Genomic DNA, 16,000 nt, shown 5'->3' on the forward strand with positions numbered 1-16,000 from the left:
GCGATGGTGTACTCAACTATGAACCTGGGTGCACGAATGGCAAAACGTCATTTTTTTGGATGAATCCAGGTTGTGTATACAGCATCATGATGGTCTCATCCGTGTTTGGCGACATCGCGGTGAACGCACATTGGAAGCGTGCATTCGTCATCGCCATACTGGCGTGTCACCCGGCGTGATGGTATGGGGTGCCATTGGTAACACGCCTCGGTCACCTCTTGTTCGCATTGACGGACATTGAACAGTGGACGTTACATTTCAGATGTGTTATGAGCCGTGGCTCTACCCTCCATTCGATCCTTGCGAAACCCTACATTTCAGCAGGATAATGCACGACCGCATGTTGCAGGTCCTGTACGGGCCTTTCTGGATACAGAAAATGTTCGACTGCTGCCCTGGTCAGCACATTCTCCAGATCTCTCACAAATTGAAAACGTCTGGTCAATGGTGGCCGAGCAACTGGCTCGTCACAATACGCCAGTCAATACTCTTGATAAACTGTGGTATCGTGTTGAAGCTGCATAGGCAGCTGTAACTGTACACGCCTATCAAGCTCCGTTTGACTCAATCAAGGCCGTTATAACGGCCAGAGGTGGTTGTTCTGGGTACTGATTTCTCAGGATCTATGCACCCAAATTGCGTGAAAATGTAATCACATGTCAGTTCTAGTATAATATATTTGTCCTTTGAAAACCCGTTTATCATCTGCATTTCTTCTTGGTGTAGCAGTTTTAATGGCCAGTAGTGTAGCAGCAGTAAACTACATATAAATGGGAAATGACAATCGGTAAATAAACCCATAGCAACCGGAATATCAACATGCAAAAGAAAAACACTACGAACTTATGCACCAGACTAATAGAAATGTACTACTACCCCCCAACGTACGGCTGCCTTAGGGATCGCGAAGACATTAGACTCATTGCAGCACGCGTACAGAGGCTACGGCAATCACTCTTCCCTCGTTCCTTCCGCATGTGAATGGAACCGGAAGAAAGCGTCTGCTGTGCACTCTCAGTGGTTTGCGGAGAACGGATGTAGACGCAGTAGGGTGTTGGAGCATATATTGTATTCAGACATTATGAATCACCTTGAAGGGAACGATCTATTGATACGTAATCAGCATGGTTTCAGAAAACATCGTTCTTGTGCAACGCAGCTAGCTCTTTATTCGCTCGAAGTAATGGCCGCTATCGACAGGGGGCCTCAAGTTGATTCTGTATTTCTAGATTTCCGGAAAGCTTTTGACACCGTTCCTCACAAGCGACTTCCAATCAAGCTGCGGGCCTATGGGGTATCGCCTCAGTTGTGGGACTGGATTCGTGATTTCCTGTCAGGGAGGTCGCAGTTCGTAATAATAGACGGCAAATCATCGAGTGAAACTGAAGTGATATCAGGTGTTCCCCAGGGAAGCGCCCTGGGACCTCTCCTGTTCCTGATCTATATAAATGACCTGGGTGACAATCTGAGCAGTTCTCTTAGGTTGTTCGCAGATGATGCTGTAATTTACCGTCTAGTGAGGTCATCCGAAGACCAGTATCAGTTGCAAAGCGATTTAGAAAAGATTGCTGTATGATGTGGCAGGTGGCAGTTGACGCTAAATAACGAAAAGTGTGAGGTGAGCTAAATAACGAAAAGTGTGAGGTGATCCACATGTTCCAAAAGAAATCCGTTGGAATTCGATTACTCGATAAATAGTACAATTCTCAAGGCTGTAAATTCAACTACCTGGGTGTAAAAATTACGAATAACTTCAGTTGGAAAGACCACATAGATAATACTGTGGGGAAGGCGAGCCAAAGGTTGCGTTTCATTGGCAGGACACTTAGAAGATGCAACAAGTCCACTAAAGAGACAGCTTCGTCCTCTGTTAGAATATTGCTGCGCGGTGTGGGATCCTTACCAGGTGGGATTGACGGAGGACATATAGTACTAGGGACAGAAAGTTGACTGAAACCACATGTAAACAGTAATGAAATCCTAAACTCAGATTGGAATGTATACCGCAGAGACAGGCTGGACAGTGAAGGGGGAGGCGTGTTTATAGCGATAAGAAGTGCACTAGTATCGAAGGAAATTGACGGAGATTCGAATTGTGAAATGATTTGGGTGAAGGTCACGGTTAAAGTAGGCTCAGACATGGTAATTGGATGTCTCTATAGGCCCCCGGGCTCAGCAGCTGTTGTGGCTCAGCACCTGAAGAATAATTTGGAAAATATTTCGAGTAGATTTCCCCACCATGTTATAGTTCTGGGTGGAGATTTTAATTTGCCGGATATAGACTGGGAGACTCAAACGTTCATAACGGGTGGCAGGGACAAAGAATCCAGTGAAATATTTTTAAGTGCTTTATCTGAAAACTACCTTGAGCAGTTAAACAGAGAACCGACTCGTGGCGATAACATATTTGACCTTCTGGTGACAAACAAACCCGAACTATTTGAATCAGTTAATGCAGAACAGGGAATCAGCGACCATAAAGCGGTTACTGCATCGATGATTTCAGCCGTAAATAGAAATATTAAAAAAGGTAGGAAGATTTTTCTGTTTAGCAAAAGTGACAAAAAGCAGATTACAGAGTACCTGACGGCTCAACACAAAAGTTTTGTCTCAAGTACAGATAGTGTTGAGGATCAGTGGACAAAGTTCAAAACCATCGTACAATATGCGTTAGATTAGTATGTGCCAAGCAAGATCGTAAGAGATGGAAAAGAGCCATCGTGGTACAACAACCGAGTTAGAAAACTGCTGCGGAAGCAAAGGGTACTTCACAGCAAACATAAACATAGCCAAAGCCCTGCAGACAAACAAAAATTACTCGAAGCGAAATGTAGTGTGAGGAGGGCTATGCGAGAGGCTTTCAATGAATTCGAAAATAAAGTTCTATGTACTGACTTGGCAGAATATCCTAAGAAATTTTGGTCCTATGTCAAAGCGGTAGGTGGATCAAAAGAAAATGTCCAGACACTCTGTGACCAAAATGGTACTGAAACAGAATGACAAACTAAAGGCCGAAATACTAAATGTCTTCTTCCAAACCTGTTTCACAGAGGAAGACTGCACTGTGCTTCCTTCTCTAGATTGTCGCACAGATGACAAAATGGTAGATATCGAAATAGACGACAGAGGGATAGAGAAACAATTAAAATCGCTCAAAAGAGGAAAGGCCGCTGGTCCTGATGGGATACCAGTTCGATTTTACACAGAGTACGCGAAGGAACTTGTCCCCCTTCTTGTAGCGGTGTACCGTAGGTCTCTAGAAGAGCGAAGCGTTCCAAAGGATTGGAAAAGGACACAGGTCATCCCCTTTTTCAAGAAGGGACGTCGAACAGATGTGCAAAACTATAGACCTATATCTCCAACGTCGATCAGTTGTAGAATTTTGGAACACGTATTATGTTCGAGTATAATGTCTTTTCTGGAGACTAGAAATCTACTCTGTAGGAATCAGCATGGGTTTCAAAAAAGACGGTCGTGTGAAGCCCAGCTCGCGCTATTCGTCCACGAGACTCAGAGGGCCTTAGACACGGGTTCACAGGTAGATGCCGTGTTTCTTGACTTCCGCAAGGCGTTTGACACAGTTCCCCACAGTCGTTTAATGAACAAAGTAAGAGCATACGGACTATCAGACCAATTTTGTGATTGGATTGAGGAGTTCCTAGATAACAGAACGCAGCATGTCATTGTCAATGTAGAGAAGTCTTCCGAAGTAAGAGTGATTTCAGGTGTGTCGCAGGGGAGTGTCGTAGGACCGTTGCTATTCACAATATACATAAATGACCTGGTGGATGGCATCGGAAGTTCACTGAGGTTTTTTGCAGATCATGCTGTGGTGTATCGAGAGGTTGCAGCAATGGAAAATTGTACTGAAATGCAGGAGGATCTGCAGCGAATTGACGCATGGTGCACGGAATGGCAATTGAATGTCAATGTAGACAAGTGTAATGTGATGCGAAGACATAGAAAGATAGGTCCTTTATCATTTAGCTACAAAACAGCAGGTCAGCAACTGGAAGCAGTTAATTCCATAAATTATCTGGGAGTACGCATTAGGAGTGATTTAAAATGGAATGATCATATAAAGTTGATCGTCGGTAAAGCATATGCCAGACTGAGATTCATTGGAAGAATCCTAAGGAAATGCAATCCGACAACAAAGGAAGTAGGTTACAGTACGCTTGTTCGCCCAATGCTTGAATACTGCTCAGCCGTGTGGGATCCGCACCAGATAGGGTTGATAGAAGAGATAGAGAAGATCCAACGGAGAGCAGCGCGCTTCGTTACAGGATCATTTAGTAATCGCGAAAGCGTTACGGAGATGATAGATAAACTCCAGTGGAAGACTCTGCAGGAGAGACGCTCAGTAGCTCGGTACGGGGTTTTGTTAAAGTTTCGAGAACATACCTTGACCGAAGAGTCAAGCAGTATATTGCTCCCTCCTACGTATATCTCTCGAAGAGACCATGAGGATAAAATCAGAAAGATTAGAGCCCACACAGAAGCATACCGACAATCCTTCTTTCCACGTACAATACGAGACGAATTGCATAGTAATCGTGTAGATGTAGATGCGACTAAGTTAGGAGGGAGTACATGGTGTGCTTGCTACCTACGAATGAAAACTCTCAAAATCTTTGGGTGAAATTTTCACGTTTTATTTTGCACCGAGGATCGCCAGCTCTCGACTAGGCAGGTGAGGCCTTGAAGGGTGAAGAGGAGAGTCGCCGTTTGTGTGTTGGGGGACAGACTGTGGCAGTCGGTTACAACTGAGTTGGTGCGGCGCATGCGAGAGCAAGTCGTAACAAGTGACAGCGCGTGAGAACCCTCGACGCACGCTGCAGGGCGGGCCCCCCACAGCTGTGCAAATGAGAGGCGGCCAGATGCGGCGGGCGTCGCAGCGGAGGCGCGCCAATTTGCGCCGTGCCGTGGCGCGCGGGCCAATTCGGCGCCCGCCTCTGACGTCGCAGGCGGCGGCGGCGCCGGCGCGCTCCGGTTTCAAGCCGCGCGTAACGAGAGGCGCGCGCTGCCACCTCCCTTTCACGAGCCGCCGTCGCCCGCCGCGCCGCTCCCCTGCACTTCCTTTTTTAAATTATTCATCGCTTGCGCAAATATAGCGTGTCTGGCTCACCGTCCCCTTCGCCCCGGACGCACGTAGCGTTGCAGGGCGGCTCGCCGCCCGACCCCGCATCGGACCCGGCGCGCGCTCCTGTTCGCCTTCGATCGCGTTCTTATTCGGACTTCCCACGTTACTTTTGTGTTCATATCCTTAACGAAGATTTAACCCTTTCGTGGGCAAAATTATTGAGCAGTTTTTTTTAATGAATGGGGAGCTGATAGTAGTTAACAGACAGGTATATTTAAATTATTATATATTATTATTTGAGCTTTTCCTCGTTACAGAAGCTTATCTCCAACATAATAATTTACTTGGAAATTACAATAAAAACAAATGTTCTTAAACTATATTCTCAAAATATTCCTCCAGGTGTTTCGATCTTGTGTGTCTTCTTCCTCTGCTCCCATGCTCCTCATTGTGTGCTGTACATTTTGGAGCCAGGTGGTCATAGGTCGTCTTCTTCTTCTCCCCTCCGGTTCCCACTCCAATATCAATTTTGGTATTCTGGTTTTCTCCATTCGTCGTACATGCCCGTACCACTGTAATTTCTTCCTATCCATTACGTTATATATTCTTTCTTTTATTTCCATTTTCATTATTATTTCGGTGTTCCTTATCTTTTCTTTCCTGGAGATTCTTGCCGATCTTCTCCAAAAGTCCATCTCTAGAGCTTGTAATTTTTTAATGTGATTCATGTTAATTGTCCAGGTCTCCGTTCCATACAGAACCACACTCTCTAATATGGATTTGTATATTAATTGTTTAGTTCTGCTCATTACATTCCTGCTCCATAAGACTGAGTTAAGCATCCCAATGACCCTCCGTCCACTACTAATTCTTTTATTGATTTCTGACTGATTTTCCCTCGATTTCTAAAATGGATCCCAAATAACAGAAAGTGTTTACCTTTTTGATATTTTTCCCTTCAATTTATAGTTCATCTGAATCATTAGTGAAGTATTCTGTTTTTTGGTAATTAATCTTCAAACCCCAAGTTTTGTATGCTACTGCTAGCTGATTGCTTTATGATATATATGCCTTATGATATATTTATCATACAGAATATCAAATTTGCTCCAACTGTGAAAGTGAGGTCACACAACAAGGTGGGAGGTATTCTTCCCACTGTCCTTCCTTGCAGTCAAATGACAAAAACAACTTTTTCAATATTTGTCATATTTATTTGATAAATTTACTTCTCTCGTTATAATGATTGTTCACAATTACTTGCCATGAAATTTTCTGAAACATGGCTCTATGCAAAGTGGTATTTGACAATATGTACAAACACAGCTCTCTCTCTCTCTTCCGCAGCATTGGTACTACAATGACGGCACGTTCTAACAACCCTACCACAACAAAGGTCAAAATTTTAATAACGATTGTGGTGTTGCTCACTGCTAAATACTGCATTTTCGGGCAACATCAGTCATATTATGTGGCAGGTGTCATTAGAGCACTGTTAAGTCATTTCATGTAATAATGAAAAAACTAGGCATTCATCTTTTTGTGTTTCCCACGCTGGTCTCGTCGTAAAATCATGGCTCAATCGTTGAAAATCTGGATGGTTATGATTCCAAGCTCGAATGCAAAGAGGCTTAGATTTTATTCTGCTATATTCAAAAGTTATGTAGATGCGCTTCACAAACCATTCTTGGAGATTACACTTTCGCTGGACAATGGTGATGTAAAAAAAATAATCAGCTCTCCGAAATTAAGTCACACTTCCTTTTAATTGCTTTTATTGCAATATCACGTAAACACAAAACATCACGTCACAATACAAAACATACTTGAAAACATCTCTCTCACAGACACTGTTAAAGTTCACATTTTATAAGCGGACTACGTTATGCGTCTTTCCAACATGACGTCCAACACTTGACTTTTTCAAGGTCCGACTCTAACAAGTTAACAACCAACCAACTATCGCTTACGCACCCAAAAATCAGAGTTACAAGTACGTCAAAGATCATAATGACAAAAGAAAGAATACACATAAGAATAATATCATTGCAATATAAAAATATCGATGTATCAACAGTGAAATCAAGTCTGAATGTTGCCTCAGAAATATGTCAACTATTTTGCAGAAACAGTAGAATATTACTGGTATCGAGAGGTACAATAATGGTTACGTAATTTAAGTACCATTACAACGTCCAGTTGGTTTCTCCTAAAATGGGTTAATGCTCCCCTACAACCACATGACGAAAATCTCCAGGCACTTTACCCCTTTTTGCCAGAAAGACAGGTTTTTTTCCACGCTTTTTTGGGATGAGAAGCCAGCGATCAATTGTCTGGCTACATGGATCTTGTATGTGAGCTGACATGCTGTCCACTTTCTCTCTTACTTATTTTCCACAGGATAAAACTGTTCACTGCAGCAACGTCTACCAGGAATTAAAATATTCTGTGCCACCATTTTACAGAACGTCTGCCAATAGCATACCTTTCTCGTAATTGATCATACTTATCGACACCAACCATTATTTTGTTATATTCTGCCACAACTTCAGGACAAGAAATCTCTGTACTAGTACCATCCTTGTTTTTCCTTTTCACTATTGCTGTTTCCCAGGGGTGGAGGACAGGAAAGTGACTGGACGGTTATCCATCCTGTTTTCTGCTTCAAACTGGAATTCTCCACGTTCCAATTTTACGTTTTCCTTCATAAATTTGGGTAAATCAAAAGTATTTACCTTACGCTATAGCTTTGAGGAAAAAATCACAAAATGTCACGCAAACAGCACTGAAAGGCTCCTCTACTGAGCAACACTCAGCTATACAAGCCTCTGCACGAAGGTACAGCAAAAATGGTAAGAACTTCCGATTGGAAGCAGTACCCCATACTGTTCACTAGGTGGTAGCACCGTACAGAGCTGGGAACTGTGAATCCCACGGGACTAGGTGCGAGTTCATTGTACTGGGAAGCATGTTTCCCACGGCTCACGAAAGGGTTAAACAGTAATAACTGCAGAGATTTAAGCAGCGCAATGCTTCTGCAGAAATGGGACGACGTGGAACAGGGTCGTGTTTGAGATCAGTAGACTGCTACTCTGCATTTGGAATGCGAGCCTTACTAGACGAAAGTTTGTAATGAATAACCCACAAAAATGGCATTATACAGCAATATATTTGAACTACAAGCCTACAACACATCAGCTTCGCTATTTCGTTGCACAAAATTTGGGATCTAATGAATTGACGAGGTTAAAAAACGAAAAGAATTGAAATCATTATGATGCTCTACTCGATTTATTATGACTACTATGGACGACTACCGTCAAATTCGGGCTTTGTCGTTATTTTGATTGTAACTTTCGTATATATTGTTAGATTAAATTGATTGTTATGAAAGTGGTAGGGTATATGTGTAACGAATAAAATGTACCAGAACCAGAAAGTGTATGTGTAGGTATATTTATCTGAGGCAGTTAAATAAAGTGTCCAAAGTCATCCCTTGGATTGGAGTGATTTCGGACACATGTGTTTTTTAAATCTCTGTCCAGTATATAGAGGGCGAATTCGGACAGTTACTGCCTTTTTTTTTAAATTCTACATGCTTTTTATTTGATTTTAGTGACATTTTACGTGAGCCCTTTGTTACAAATAGGTGATATGGAATGAATTTTATGTATTACAGATAAGTTTTTATTTTGCAAGAATTTAAATAAACAGTCTCTTTGGTCACTTCTGCACGAGCTCAATTAATATTTTCACTTAAGCGAATGGAAAGAACTTCTGACTGTCATTTGAGGAATAAATGCACCTATTCTTCACCTGACAAGATATTACGAAACTTCTTCTCTTTTTGGCCAGATTTATCAAGGTAGCCTGTAATTAAATATCTAATATCCAATTTAGTGAAGGGAAATCCCCAATGTGCAGCCCTCAAGATACCTTGCTTCAGCATTTCTTCTTCTTTACTTAGCACTGGCTGTCCCCCCCCCCCCCCCCCCCCCCCTGGATGTGCTTCCTGCATTTTATTTTGTAAGGTTGATTTAGGTATACCATACAGATCATATGCTTTTCTGTACGATAATTTACCATTCTGAATATCATGAACAGCTTTATCTAAAACTTCCAGGTCATAATAGCACCATACTGTAGCACCTCTCCTGCTCTTATACATTCTTGGCATTGTCCTAAATCACCCCACACAGTACACAGTTTTACAAAAACCGTCGTTATTTTATAACCTTGCACGAGAAACTCGACAAACTTGTACAGAAATTGTCTCAATGCTGTTAGCCACTGATCGCGTCGACAATTACAGTTACAATAACTTCCCACTCGGCGCAAAAATAGAAAGTTTCCACTTTACAATAATGCATGTATTTTTAACACTGAGACTGTTCGTCAGTTATTCACCTAGGGAAACAACTGATGCAAAATAAAAGTTGTAGAAAGCGAAAAACGCAATTTTGCGCTTAAAGTAACTGGTGCATAGACGTTAAAATAAGTAACTCTTTGTTTCTATGCAGTACCAAAGAGCAAATAAGCAATACTGTCTGAATTCTCCCCGTTTGACAATATCTTGTTTAAAAGAAAATAAAAAATTCATGTCAATGCAACAGCTAGTGTTTGAAATTTAAAAATATCTTATTGTGACTGTAAGCATACATGTTTATTAGGAAATGCAAGGTAAAAGAAATGTAACAACCAAGCAAAATGCACCTACATTTAATTCAACTGGTGAAAACCACAACAGCTGTGTCAAAATAGCTTTTCAATCACAACCAGTTTCATAACATTATAGTGGCATCTTTAGGTGACAAACTATTGGTCTTTCAATACATAATGTCAAAATCTCCGTAAGGGTAAATAAGTGAAGTTCCCTACATTCCTGCACAAACTTGGCATCATAAAGTATGCAACTGTCATTAATAAAATAACCATAGTAACTAGAGAAGGACCTAACCCAGACATATGTGGTGCATCTTCACGAGTACCGCGACCGCCCTCCTAGCACAACATTTACAGTGTGTGGAGTATAACGTCCCCTTCCCACACCTGTAGAGTTGCGCACTGTTCCTAGTGAAACCTGATGTATCGTGACTCAACTGGTGTCACTGCAATGTGAGCCGTACCCTCCATCATCAGTGCCTCCTCAAGCCCCATGTTAATATACCTAACAGCTGTAAGAAGATGAACCCGATCACCACACTGATAGAGCTGTACAAGGTGTACATTGTACATCTTTCCCAGATCACCACCTATGTCATACTGCCATGAGGACTGAGAACTATCCAACAGCAGAACTTCCTCCTTTCTGTTTGAATTAACAACTGACTTAGGCTTCTCAACTGTTGAGAATCTGCACTGTGCGCTTAACAGCAGCTACTGCCTCATAGAAAGTGCATATTTACCAGTTACTTTTGCTTTAAATATAATTTTGTCTATACAACCCACGAAAACCACAATATGACTGTTGCCTAGTCAATTGGATGTTAACAATCTTAAAAATCACTGTGTTAACTTCAGGTATTGATGTACTTTATTTGTAAGTTTTTGATATACTTTTTTTAATTATTGCCTAATTTGCAACCTAAAATCAATTACAGTTACAGGACATTACACATTAGCTCTACGTACTATTGCAAATACAATAATTATAGACAATGACTTATTATTCTGTGTAGGATAATTCTTAGATTGCCGTAAGGCAGTGGCTCCTTCATAAATGTGACTTGTGATCTCTGGTAACACTCGTTATAGAGGAGGATGACAGAAATTTAGCAGGGTTCATATTTGGCACTTTGTGTGCACAATGCACACATAGCTGTAATATATAACATTTTTATATGTTAACTATGAATTAGCATTTGGTATTCTATCAATAGACAGAATGGTAAGACTCCGACTCAAACTTGGGAGGGTGGTAGATCCAGGCCCTGAATGGCCATCCAGATTTAGGTTCATTGTGGTTTTCCTAAAGTGATTAAGCTTAATTGCTGCTACTTTTACTTCCTTCCTAGATGCATGACCATCATGTCTACATCTCTATTTGTGCTAAGTTAAAGACAGAATGAAAAATATTTTTGCATTTTCTGTTTTAAATCAACACAATGCATGTCTCCTATATCTAATATTCGCATGAAGTGTTATAAATGTTCTCAGGTTTCATCTGTTTATTGAGGCTAGCTGTTTAAAGTTGTTAATTTTATTTACATTCCTCTTGCAGATACATGACTGTAGGCTGCAATGCTCTTCGCCTTATACTGAAGCATTTTGCTTCCATTATAAAGACTAATATATTAGCACCAATTCAAACAGTAGGAGTCGATATTTCCCGTGAAGAAAGGTAAGTCCCAAATAATAATAATAATAATAATAATAATAATAATTGTATATGTAAGTGTTTGGAGGTATTTGGAATATTTGTATTAACTGAATTAATTCATGTGCAAGGCATATTATTTTGTAAATGAGGGAGGGGGAAGGTGACCAGTATATGACATCACATTAAATAACATTTGTTGAACAATAGAAATTATTTTTCATATGGAATTATTTAAGTGCTAAGTGATAAATTTCAGTATATCTGTGTAAAAGGTAATTTGCCATTATATTTTGATGCTATATTCAAACATGTTAGTAATAATTTTGTGTTTGATTTTCAGGTACAAAAAGTGCCTAAACTGTTATAAAAGTTTAATGACAATTCGAGCTTTCCTGTTGAAACGGCAGACAATGCAGGGGAAACTTGGACAATCATTTCGTGAACTACATAATCTGATGCAAGAACTTGATGAATAGATTATATTTACTGACAAAAAGAAGAAAACAACTATTAGTGAAAGTAATAACCAAAGCTCACAGATAACAAGCAGTTTGCTCATACTGAAATAGTTTAGTTGTTACTAAAATAGATGCAGGAAATGGGACAGAACACTTATTTGAGCTTTGTCATTCCATTTACTTAATGCATTTTTAAATAGTAAAATTTTGTATACAGTGTTGATATATGTATGTTGCAACTCATACATGCTTTTTATGAAATTTATGAGGTGTATAAACCAAGTTTAAAAAAAAGTACTTGTACGAAAAACACTTTAAATATGACATCAATTTGTTTTGCATGTATGTTGTATTCTGCTGATATTCAGCTTATAAAATTGAGTCCGGTAATGTGTTGTCCGTCCAAAATATTTTTCATGTTTGTCACATTTAAGAACACAGGACTGATGATACATACTTAAAGATGCCTTAATGTCACAGTATTTATGAGGAACGAATGGTTTGCAAAGTTGTACAGTATGACTGCCCAGCAGTAACACAAACACTAATTTATTTTCTAGTTAATTTAAAGTGCAGTGACTGGATGAAAGTTTTTGGATGTGTGTAAAATAAGTTAATTGTTTTGTTGATTGTGTGACTTTTTGTTTAGTTTGTAATTTTTATGATGTGCCTTTAAAAGTAACCCAGTGTCTAATCTTGCCAGATATGGGGGTAACTGAAATGTGATCTTAATTTTTATAGTGCCATTAGGAACATTACAAAAGTATTTCATATCATAAAAATTGTAGTGACATATTTTTAGTTATTAATACTATTTTAGAGTGGCAGAATAATATTTTATTGTGATTTTTGTTATGTAAATAACAAAAATATTTTAAAAATACTTTTGATTTAAAACAAATTTTAATGTTTTTCTTGAGTTCTTTCCTTTTGTGCTAGACTTGTTTTGTAAAAAAAAGTAAATAGTGATTGTAAAAAGAAGAAAAAAAAGATGGCGAGGAAATGAAAGAATATGCTTCTGCATTACGTAAATATCAAATATTTTTTATACAGATTCTACCCTTGCAGGTACTTGTTTCCAGTTATGGTTTTATGTGCCTGTAGTGTAGAATGATGTCCCTTCAATGCAGATATTTCTTAATAATGTTTTTAAGTTTGGCAGTTCAGTTCCTGCAATGATTTTTCTGTTGAAATAAGCATTCCATGACCAAAACTACTTTTTTTACTTTGTGATCAACCAGCCAGTGGATGTCAGGGATCATTTGAATAATTCAATTTGTCACATGTGTCAGTTACTCTGAATTACTCAAGAAACTAAAGCCACTGCCAACATGATGCTTTATATGTTAACCATTGGGAGCAGTAAGGGTGATCACTTTGCTGTATTGGCAGTATGTACCTTTGCAACAAATTTAGTGGATACAATGTATAAATTTGCATGTTGCACAGAGAAATTTTCCAACAAAAGTAAAACTTGGCTGTTTAGTGAGACAGTTACCTTCCTTAATTAATGCCGCTTGTGGCTTTAAAGGTAACTTGTCCCACAACATTGATAATCCGTTCGTATTCAGATGTGAAGTCTTTCTCATTCTTTACATAACTTCCACATAACTTTATTAAATTGGAAATTATTTATGACAGTCTGATTTAGATACAGTAAGAAGCAATGTTTAAAAAGTTACTATTTGGGTATAATTATGTGATATTACAGTTTTAAACACTGTGATAATGGATAAAATGAGATGTACCTGATTCTGTTGCTGACTGACATTCAACATAATAACAACAGAACAGATTAAATCCCAAAACAAATATTCTTAAATACAGAATGATTTCAGTTGATCCCATAACAGTTAAGAGAATCGCATGATCAACTACAATAAAATAAGTACCGATGTCATTAGGGAAGAAGGGAAACAGAATCACTGTGTAGTCTGAAAAGGAAGAGAATAGATGTGATGTTCTGTTATGAGTGGTGAAGTCATTTGTAGTTTAAAGGCAGGAATGGAGCACAGTATTAAGTTAAACCAAAAATATAAACTGGCAAATTCCAGTAATGTGTTAAATGTAAGGCCTAGGAATTGGTCTGAGCCCCATTAATGCAATATCGTGCAGAAGTGGGAAAATGAAAATTGAATAAAAAATATGGTAGACTGAAGATAAGAAGTGAAAGATATTCAACAGAATTGACAAGGAAAGGAATTGATGGGAAACACTAACTAGAAGAAAGGGCAGGACGATAGAACATATTTTAAGACATCTTATTAGTCATAGAGGGTGAAAATTGTAGAGGAAAGCTGAAATTAGAGTGCACATAAGAATAGGGAATCACTGACTTGCAGTTGACAGCTGAAAGGCACATAGAATATGCAACCACACAGCAATAAAAAAAGTTTTTAGTTTATCACTCCTTTTTTCAGGCTGAAGTAGGTACACGGACCCAAATGTCCACATTTGCACCACAGGAAATCATTGTTGCAAATATTTACTACACTACAAAATATTTGCCTCTTTGCATACTACGACACATCAAAAACTTCATTTTGATCTGTAACAAAATGTATGAAATAGTGATGATGTCCACCTTATGTGTAACATTCTGTGAAAATGTACTGTCAAATATGTTGTATAATAAAAATAATTTTATCTTAAATATAATGGTCAGAATACTGTCCATTATATTTAACATTAAATTATTTTTATCATAGAACATATTTGACATTACATCTCCCCCCCCCCCTTTTTCTCTCTCTTTATGATATACTACGTAATCTAGTCTGCCTTGATACATGTGCCTTACTGGCCGACATTTTAATGTTGAGTTCAAACCATAACAGAACTTGATAATTTTCATAGAAACAAAACATTACCTTAGATGAAACTAATTTTAAGTACCAGAAAGTAAAATAAAGGACTAAAATAAATCTGGACACACCATTTATGTTATTTTGTACCAAGCTTTGTGGCAGAGTGGTGAGATACTGCATTCGAATTCATGCGTGTGACATAAGAAATAACTGACAGGGAATGAATGACCCTAGAACATATTGAACATACCACTCATGAGATGTCCTTGTTATCTACTGAAAGATATTAATTAAAATGCAGGCTCAGAGGTCGCCGACCGAATGATATATGATGGTCAATGTCGTTCAGTTCTTTTTTTTCTGCTGCCAGAAATCAAATGATCACAAAAAGGTGAATGTCACTTACAATACTGGATATGAAGCTCTTGGTCTATGTAGCAGTGGGAAAAGCTTTTACACAGTAAGTTATGGTGTAATTAGCAACTAAAATGAGTATGTAACAGTTGGTGTTAGGCTGAAATCAAACACATATGGTACGAATGTAAATATTGAGCTGCGTTACAGATGAATCTGGAGCCACAACCTTTATTTGGCATTCTCATTCATTTGCTTTGTCAACTGATAATCAGACTACCAACTTTCAGCCTAATCCACACTGTGGGCTGCACTACATATCAGTCTGTAACCACAACCAAATAAACTGATTTCAGTTGAATGCTTCTTGGGGTGTACTCACTTTAGCAAGTGATGATGGTACATAATATGTCACTCAGATGACTATTTTACCTGGAAAATGGAATTCTGTGGAAGTTATTCGATAATGTGGCACTAATTCTACTTGTTTAAACTCAAAGCATTAGTTTTGGTCAAAGGTAAAATGAATGTGGTCTTTTTAGTGGAAAGTTTTGCATCTCGAATTTTGGCAACAGTTTAAAATGTAGTGAGATATGCCTTTTGCCTCCAAAAGAAGATCCATTACACTGCGGTGCAGATAAAGTTCGGAGGATTTGACAGACTGGTCTGATGCTCAAACCTATATCCAAAGGGGCAACTTTAGATGAACAAAAGCATAACTTGTCCATCACATCAATCCACACAAAAGCCCAGCAACTATTCCCGGTACTTTGGGGAGAATCGTAACATTTTCTGCCTTTTAATGTACCAGAACTAAGGATGAGCTAAGCTGTTAATTACAAGTAATAAATTACTGTTCCAACCACATAGTAACTCCCAGAAGCCTATTAACTATTTAATATATTCCAGGTAGGCCATGAAGTGCACTATCAAGATATCAGAAAAATAGTTGGCACTATACAGCACTTCATGTGTGAAT

At 38.9% G+C, this 16,000-nt stretch overlaps 1 protein-coding gene across 2 annotated transcripts in view; it reads left to right on the top strand.

The window, feature by feature from the left end:
* LOC126335489 (katanin p80 WD40 repeat-containing subunit B1) overlaps nucleotides 1–13,353 on the top strand; it is a 122,592-nt gene extending 109,239 nt beyond the window's left edge. For both annotated transcript variants that reach the window (XM_049998817.1, XM_049998819.1), the window contains 2 exons: nucleotides 11,304–11,423; nucleotides 11,743–13,353. In XM_049998817.1, coding sequence (XP_049854774.1) covers nucleotides 11,304–11,423; nucleotides 11,743–11,878 — 256 coding nt within the window. In that variant the 3' untranslated portion in view covers nucleotides 11,879–13,353. The remainder of the gene's footprint in view (nucleotides 1–11,303; nucleotides 11,424–11,742) is intronic.
* The last annotated feature ends 2,647 nt before the right edge of the window (nucleotides 13,354–16,000 follow it).

Source organism: Schistocerca gregaria, chromosome 2 (assembly GCF_023897955.1).
Source record: "Schistocerca gregaria isolate iqSchGreg1 chromosome 2, iqSchGreg1.2, whole genome shotgun sequence".
Taxonomy (NCBI): domain Eukaryota; kingdom Metazoa; phylum Arthropoda; class Insecta; order Orthoptera; family Acrididae; genus Schistocerca; species Schistocerca gregaria.